This window comes from Cherax quadricarinatus, chromosome 75 (genome assembly GCF_038502225.1).
Source record: "Cherax quadricarinatus isolate ZL_2023a chromosome 75, ASM3850222v1, whole genome shotgun sequence".
In the NCBI taxonomy this organism is placed as follows: Eukaryota; Metazoa; Arthropoda; class Malacostraca; order Decapoda; family Parastacidae; genus Cherax; species Cherax quadricarinatus.
In genome coordinates this window covers 21,816,225-21,825,180 of record NC_091366.1, presented here as the reverse complement: position 1 = coordinate 21,825,180, position 8,956 = coordinate 21,816,225, and the positions used below count along the sequence as shown (strand labels likewise).

General features: G+C 43.4%; 1 protein-coding gene across 1 annotated transcript; it reads right to left on the bottom strand.

The window, feature by feature from the left end:
• Nucleotides 1–1,654: 1,654 nt before the first annotated feature.
• On the bottom strand, nucleotides 1,655–3,777 carry LOC138854945 (zinc finger protein 84-like). The gene has a single exon (XM_070101093.1). The coding sequence runs from the start codon at nucleotides 3,225–3,227 to the stop codon at nucleotides 1,995–1,997; it is 1,233 nt and encodes a 410-aa protein (XP_069957194.1). The 5' UTR covers nucleotides 3,228–3,777; the 3' UTR covers nucleotides 1,655–1,994.
• Nucleotides 3,778–8,956: the final 5,179 nt, after the last annotated feature.

Here is an 8,956-nt window from a genome sequence, read left to right as displayed (position 1 = left end):
AGAAGCCGGAAGCATAGTCAAAGGAGAGTGGAGTTCAGACAAATCGAAGGAGTCAGTCGAAGCCCCGGTACCCGAAGCGGGTGAGGAAACAGCACCAGCAAGAGGTACAGGGGCATCAGGAGTGTCCGAAGAGTGGTCTAAACACAAGGCAGGGTCAGAATGGGGTGCGGTATCAAGAAGGGGCCCGGGGGTAGTGGTTTCATGGACTAGGGCTGCCATGGTTAGGTTACTCCTTTGCTTTTTGTTTTTAAGAAAAAAAAGAAAGAAGAAAAGAAAATAAAAATAAAAAAAAGAATAAAAAAAGGGGGGAGCGGGGAGGAATAGTTCCCAGGAGGAATCAAAGGGCTGGAAATCTCCCTCCGCGCCCAAGAGGACTCGACACCGCTAGTAGCGCAGATGCAGCATGGAACCCGTGCCATACCCTACTCTTCATGCCAGTAAACCAGCAATCCGGGATAGCAACCTCACATCTGCCGAGCTACCTCGGTGGACAAAAGAGAGGGCGGCCGGATATCCGCCACAAAGCATACCTCCTTCAGCCACCACCCCCGGAATCCGAAAGGTGGCTTCCAGAGATACACCCGTCGCCCAAAAGACACCCAAAGCTACTCCGGGATACCGGAGAGGGATCGGGACATCCTCAGGCAATCCAGATTCCACGGCAAACTACGCCACCACCAAGAACCTCAACGGAATGGGATGGACCCCGGTGTCCTTTCCCCTACCTAGGAACTAGCGCGCCTGTGGGAGAAATCACGAAGGCCAAAAAGAGGAAGGGCAAAAGGGAGGGGTGAGGAGGAGGAGGAGGAATGGAAAAAGGGGAGGATGGGATAGGGGAGGGGAGAATGGGGGGTAATTAGGTTCGGTCTGAGGAAGAAGACCGACAGGGCTAATTCCTCAGACCAAGAGCCTCTTCACCACGCCAAGGAGCCCCCCTTGAAGAGGATGGTAGTTTGGAATAGGGTAATATTCCTCGGAGCAGAGAAGTGCCCATTTGCCTTACTTGACATATTATTATTATTATAATCAAAAAGAAGCGCTAAGCCGCAAGGGCTATACAGCGTCTTACTTGACATAGATCATGTAACTAGTTCATGTGGAGGGTGGGTTCAGTTTTTTAGATCCATCTGGAGAGGTGTTCACCACTGCTGAGGAAAATTTAAAGGGCTTCTGTGCAGCAGTTTGAATGGACTTGCCTGAGCATATTAGCCCCAATTAGGATATTTCTTTCAGTAATATGATCTGTGATGCTTTGAATCTCAAAGGCGGCCTCCAGAGATACACCCATCGCCCGAAAGACACCCAAAGCCACTCCTGGGGAGACCAGAGAGGGATCAGGAGATCCACAGATGATCCAGATTTCACAGCAAACTACACAACCACCAACAACCTCAATGGAATGAGATGGACCCTGGTACCCTTCCCCCTATCTAGGAACTAGCATGCCTGTGGGAAGAATCCCAAAGGCCAAAAAGAGGAAGGGAATGTGGGAGGGGCAGGGAGGAGAAGGAAAGGAAAAAGGGAGGATGGGGATAATGAGATAGGGAAGGGAGGATTGGGGGATAATTAGGTTCAGTCTGAGGAAGGAGACCAACAGGTTTAATTCCTCAGACCAAGAGCCTCTTCACCACATCAAGGAGCCCCCCTTGAAGAGTGTGTGGGTAGAAACATTGGGCATGTTTCTTTACACTGGTTGTCTATGTTCACCCATCAGTAAGATGGGTACCTAGAAGTTAGTGGACTGGTGTGGGTTGCATCCTGGGCCAAGGCCCTAATTTGTGGGAAATGCTCAGCATAACAAGACGCTTTCTATATAGTAGAATGTCACTGATGCCAGCTAGGCCTGTATACCTTGTACATGTACTTGTAGTAAGCAAAAATATTATTATTATTAATATTATTAGTAACATATTTCACTCTCAACACTGTTATGGTAAATTCATTTTATATATTCTGATGAGTTTATAACTAAAATATTACTTTAACATTCAACACTAACATATTTTATCTCCTGCATGTACTTTCATATGTTTCACAAGATGGCCTTTTTGACTAAAACATTTCATACACTCTGAACATTGATATGGTTTATCTCCTGTATGTACTTTCATATGTGTCACAAGAGTGCCTTTTTGACTAAAACATTTCAAACACTCTGAACATTGATATGGTTTATCTCCTGTATGTACTTTCATATGTGTCACAAGACTGCATTTTTGACTAAAACATTTCAAACACTCTGAACATTGATATGGTTTATCTCCTGTATGTACTTTCATATGTGTCACAAGACTGTGTTTCACACTAAAACATTTCAGACACTCTGAACACTGATATGGTTTGTCTCCTGTATGCACTTTCATATGTGTCACAAGACTGTGTTTCACACTAAAACATTTCAAACACTCTGAACATTGATATGGTTTATCTCCTGTATGCACTTTCATATGTGTCACAAGACTGTGTTTCACACTAAAACATTTCAAACACTCTGAACATTGATATGGTTTGTCTCCTGTATGTACTCTCATATGTGTCACAAGATTGCTTTTATCAGTAAAATATTTCAGACACTCTGAACACTGATATGGTTTATCTCCTGTATGCACTTTCATATGTGTCACAAGACTGCATTTCACACTAAAACATTTCAGACACTTTGAACATTGATATGGTTTATCTCCTGTATGTACTCTCATATGTGTCACAAGATTGCCTTTTTGACTAAAACATTTCAAACACTCTGAACATTGATATGGTTTATCTCCTGTATGTACTTTCATATGTGTCACAAGTCTGTGTTTCACACTAAAACATTTCAGAAACTTTGAACATTGATATGGTTTATCTCCTGTATGTACTTTCATATGTGTCACAAGATTGCCTTTTTGACTAAAACATTTCAAACACTCTGAACATTGATATGGTTTATCTCCTGTATGTACTCTCATATGTGTCACAAGACTGCCTTTTTGACTGAAACATTTCAAACACTCTAAACATTGATATGGTTTATCTCCTGTATGTACTTTCATATGTGTCACAAGATTGTCTTTTAGACTAAAACATTTCAGACACTCTGAACATTGATATGGTTTATCTCCTGTATGTACTCTCATATGTCTCACAAGATTGCCTTTTAGACTAAAACATTTCAGACACTGTGAACACTGATATGGTTTATGTTCTTTATGTGTTTCCATATTTTTTAAACAATGGTATTTCATTTAAAATATTTTAGTCATTCAACATTGGTATAGTTAATCTTCTTTATGTGCTCACATATCTATTTCAAGATAGTTTTTTCAACTTTTTTGGACACTGAAAACACAGTTTTCCTTATGAACATATTCCCATGTTAAGATTTATTTAAGCAAAACTTTCCCTACTTATAAGCACTAACAAAGTTTATATTGTGCAATAAAACACTATCATAATTTTTGTTTTGTGTGTTAAAAGAGTAATATATGTAGTGGAACACTGCAGATACACTCAACATCACTTTTATTATTATTTTATCTTGTTTTTAAAGAGATTTTTCTGAAAATTACAGTATTACTAGCATGTATTTTTCTATTAACTACCATGCATATTTAGATATAATTCCCAATATCACAAGTAAAATTGTTTAATTAGGAATACTTAGGTAGTTAAAAATTCACAAGGATAACAGATGTTGCCTTTCTTGTAGTACTGAAGATATAATGTCTGGCAAGACAGAACTTGGTAATCTTCCACAAAATATTTCTGCAATAGAAACATAGAGTCAGTATTGTAAAATATTCCACAATTAACAATAACACATACTCAATAAGAAAAGATTTTTTCCCAATTATCACGTTTCACTAAATAAAATTGTCGCTTTTAACCCATTCACTGTCAGTCCCATATTATTACGGCTTAGAAGACAGAGTCAATCCAATAGTACTCTGCCAAAACTCTAGTAGCTTTCAATCTTGCAAGAGATAGCTGGTAGGCCTACATATGAGAGAATGGGTCTGAGTGGTCAGTATACATAGCATAAAAAAAAATCCTGCAGCACTCAGTCCATGAGAAAAAACTGGGACTGCATTTTTGTTAAAAACAGCATATTTGTTTTGTATAGTATTTATGGTTGTATTCTCATTTTCTTGGTGACATTTGGCAGAATGGAAGACATACAGTGGACCCCCGCATATCGTTGGCATCACATAAGGTTAAATCCGCATACCAAAACATTTTATCACTAAGATTTTGCCTCGCATACCGCTAAAAAACCCGCTCAACGCTATTCGTCCGAGACGCGTCTATGTGAGGCCTGAGCCAGCCTCACATGTTCCGCCGGTGGCATTGTTTACAAGACAGCCTCCACGGTAACATCCAAGCATACAATCGGAACATTTCGTATTATTACAGCATTTTTGGAGATTTTATCTGCAAAATAAGTGACCATGGGCCCCAAGAAAGCTTCTGGTGCCAACCCTGTGGTAAAAAGGGTGAGAAATATTATCGAAATACTGTGGTACCATGGTCAACTGCTGATGCTGCTGCTGCTGTAGCACTGTCAGCTGCTGCTGCTGCTGTACCACCATCAGCTGCTGCTGCTGCTGTACCACTGTCAGCTGCTGCTGCTGCTGCTGTAGTACCATCTGCTGCTGCTGTAGCACTGTCTGCTGCTGCTGTAGCACTGTCAGCAGCTGCTGCAGCACTGTCAGCTGCTGCTGCTGCTGTAGCACTGTCAGCTGCTGCTGCTGCTGCACTGTAAGCTGCTGCTGCTGCTGTAGCACTGTCAGCTGCTGCTGCTGCTGTAGCACCGTCAGCTGCTGCTGCTGCTGTACCACCGTCAGCTGCTGCTGCTGTAGTACTGTCTGCTGCTGCTGTAGCACTGTCAGCTGCTGCTGTAGCACTGTCAGCTGCTGCTGCTGCTGTAGCACTGTCAGCTGCTGCTGCTGCTGTAGCACTGTCAGCTGCTGCTGCTGCTGCTGCTGCTGTAGCACCATCAGCTGCTGCTGCTGCTGTACCACCGTCAGCTGCTGCTGCTGCTGTAGTACCATCTGCTGCTGCTGTAGCACCGTCTACTGCTGCTGTAGCACTGTCAGCTGCTGCTGCAGCACTGTCAACTGCTGCTGCTGCTGCTGTAGCACCGTTGTTTGTGTGGCTTATTGAGAATACCAAGAAACAATTAACCCCAGAGGGTTAGCCACCCAGGATAACCCAAAAAAGTCAGTGTCATCGAAGACTAACTTATTTCCATTGGGGTCCTTAATCTTGTCTCCCAGGATGCAACCCACACCAGTCGACTAACACCCAGGTGAACAGGGAAAAATGCCTGGAACTAGTGCTCATATTGGTGAATTTAAATCCAGCAAAGGTTGGTTTGAGAGATTTAAGAATCACAGTGTGATAAAGCCAGTTCTGGAAGAAAATGCCAAACAGGACCTACAGTACTCAGGAGGAAAAGGCACTCCCAGGACACAGTGTCTCATCAGTCATTGCTGCATCTTCAATAAAGGTAAGTGTCATTTATTCTTCATTTAGTAGAGTAGTACATGCACAATATATATTGTGCATGTACTACTCTACTATTGTGCATGTATCCTTCTCTTTGTGTGTAGGAAAATGTATATTTCATGTGGCAAAATTTTTTTTTTCATACTTTTGGGTGTCTTGCACGGATTAATTTGATTTCCATTATTTCTTATGGGGAAAATTCATTCGCATAACGATAATTTCGCATAACAATGAGCTCCCAGGAACGGATTAATATCGTTATACGGGGGTCCACTGTATTACAGAAATAGATTATTATTATAATAAAAAAGAAGCGCTAAGCCACAAGGACTATACAGCGCAGCAGGGCAGGAAGGAAGCGAGGGCATCAGGTGGTAAAAGGGAGGTGGATGAGTAATAGGTTACGGATAACAGCAGAGCAGTGGATGGTGAAAGGGTAAAGGGCAGCAAGAGACTGAGCTAGAAAGGGCTGAGAGAAGTGCAAAAGGTATCATCATCAGAGTTTGTGGGGTAAATCAGTCAGTGTTAAGAAGTCAATGAGAGAGTCTGGATTAAAGGAGGGTCCATCATCAAGAAGGGAAGGTAAAGAGAGAGTAGTAGAACGAAGACGACGTTGGGGATAAATGCTGCGTGCTCGTTGATAGAGACGGCAGTCTAACAGAAAGTGGCTAATCGATACTGGAACTTGACACTGCTCACAGATAGAAACAGGGTGTCTCTCCATGAGATACCCATGAGTAAGACGAGTGTGGCCAATGCGAAGGCGGGAGAGAGTAGTCTCCCAACCTCGGCACTGATGACAAGAAGACAGCCAGTAACCTATGCCCGGTTTAATAGAATGAAGTGTGTTAACGAGCAGAGTTGACCAACGTTGTTGCCAACGGGTGTGAAGGTGGGTAGTTATTGCAGCAAAATAGTCCAGAAATGGAACACCTCTATAGGAAATTGGTAGGTCATGTACTGCTGACCGCGCAGCAGTGTCTGCCTGTTCATTGCACTGTATGTCTACATGACCAGGGACCCCACAAAAAACAATATCTTTATGTTTGGTAAAGATGCGGCGTAGCCATAGTTGGATACGGAGAACTAAGGGGTGAGATGTATCAAATTTTCGTATAGCCTGTACAGCACTAAGGGAGTCTGAGACTACCACAAATGATGACACAGGTATAGATGTGATACGAATAAGTACTGCAAGAATGGCATACAACTCAGCAGTAAAAATGCTAGCCGAAGATAGTAAATGTCCCCGCACGACGATGTCAGGAAACACTGCTGCAAATCCTACGCCGTCTGAAGACTTAGAGCCATCTGTGTACACAGCGATGGCATGAGAATGAGAGTGGAAGTGATCAAGAAAAAGAGAGTGGGAAGCCACCATAGGCAGTTGGACTTTCGAGCAAGGGAGTGAGAAAGAACAGACCCGAACAGCTGGAACTTCCCAGGGGGGTAGGGAAAAGTGAGATGCTACATGAACATATAAAGGTGGTAACTGAAGGGAAGACAAGAGCGAATGTAGGCAAAGAGAAAAGGGACGGAGCAAACAGGGGCAGCGAACAAATCAAGAATGTCTATTAATATCGGTGACCATTCTATAAATGGAAGGATTGTGGAGATCGTGAGAGCGTACATAGTAGCGAAGGCAATGGGCATAATGGCGATCAGACAAGGATGGAACATTCGCTTCTGCATAGAGGCTCTCAACAGGGGAAGAGTGAAAAGCACCAAGGCATAAACGTAATCCTTGGTGATGGATGGGGTTAAGGCTAGAGAGAGTAGCAGGACAAGCCGCTGAATAAATCTGGTCACCATAATCGAGTTTCAATAAAACGAGGGCTGAATGTAGGCAAAGCAGAGTTCGACGATCAGCTCCCCAGGAAAGATGAGCAAGGGTGTTAAGAAGGTTTAGCCGGCTGTGACAAGTTGCCTTAAGAGAGGTAATGTGAGGTTTCCAGGATAACCTACAGTCAAAGAGAAGGCCTAGAAACCTGACTGTATCATGTTCGGGGATACGGGAGCCATAGAGATACAAAGGATGATCGGAGATGACAGAGCGTCTAGTGAAAGTAATTTGGTGAGTTTTGGTACTGGAAAATTTAAACCCATGCATGGTGGCACAAGTGGAAACACGGTCGACCGCATGCTCGAGAGAAACTGCAATGAGATGACAGTTAGCGCCTGCACAAGCAATAGCGAAGTCATCAACATAGAGTGATGACCAAATATTGGGTGGAAGAACAGAGGCCAAAACATTTATAGCAAGGAGAAAAAGTGTTGTGCTCAGAACACATCCTTCAGCTTGGACGAAGTCCGGGGAAAGCACATTATTGACTCAAACACGGAAGTGTCTGTCAGTTAAAAAGTTCTTAAGGAAGGATGGTAGATTGCCTCTGAGGCCTAAGGAGTGGGCTTGGGCCAAAATATTATACCTCCAAGTTGTGTCATATGCCTTCTCAAGGTCAAAAAATATGGCAATAACTGATTATTCGCAAAGGCATTACGAACATACATATCCAAGAGTAGTAAGGGGTCTATGGTAGAACGGCCCTTATGAATGCATATTGACTAGTGGAGAGACTGTTGTGTGTCTCTAAATAACACATTAAACGTAGATTTACCAGACGTTCCATCACTTTGCAAACTGCACTAGTAAGAGCGATGGGAAGATAGTGGGAGGCATCATGTCCTGTAGTACCCAGCTTGTAGAAAGGGAGAACAATGGCAGATTTCCACAGTTGGCGAAGAACTCCTTGAGCCCAAATAAGACTGAAGAGGTGTAAGAGGACTACAAGGCCTGACTGATGTAAATGTTGTAACATACGAATATGAATGTCGTCAGGCCCAGCTGCCAATGATCGGCACGCTGATAGTGTTGCCTCCAGTTCCTGAAGTGTAAAAGGCACATTATACTGTTCTTCTCGGAGAGAAGAAAAATCCAAGGGTACTAACTCTCTGGCAGACTTTGAGGAAAGAAACGAGGGGCATAGATGGAGCCCCCAGGAAATACGGACCAGATGAGCACCAATTTCAATGCCAATGTCAAGAGGGTTTGCTACATCAATATCGGCAATCCGTAGATTATTATAATCAAAAAGAAGCGCTAAGCCACAAGGGCTATACAGCGCTGCAGGGAAGGGAAGGAAGCGAGGGTATTGGATGGCAGAAGGGAGGAGGGATGATCAGCAGGTTACAGAAAACAGCGGGGCAGGGGATAGTACGGGGGTAGAGGGTAGCAAGAGATTGAAGTAGTAAGGGCTGAAGGTATCAGAATTTGTGAAGTAAGTAAGTTGTTGTCAAAAAGTCAATGAGAGAGTCTGGATGAAAGGTGGGTCCATCAGCGAGAAGGGAAGGTAAAGAAAGAGCAGCGGAGCAAAGACGACGACGGAGGTAAATTCTGCGTGCTCGTTGATAAAGTGGGCAGTCCAACAGAATGTGGCTGACTGATAATGGAGCTTGGCAATTCTCA

What these genes read in the sequence shown, in the direction of transcription:
- LOC138854945 (XM_070101093.1), bottom strand. Translation starts at nt 3,227, where the DNA reads ATGAAATACCATTGTTTAAAAAATATGGAAACACATAAAGAACATAAA.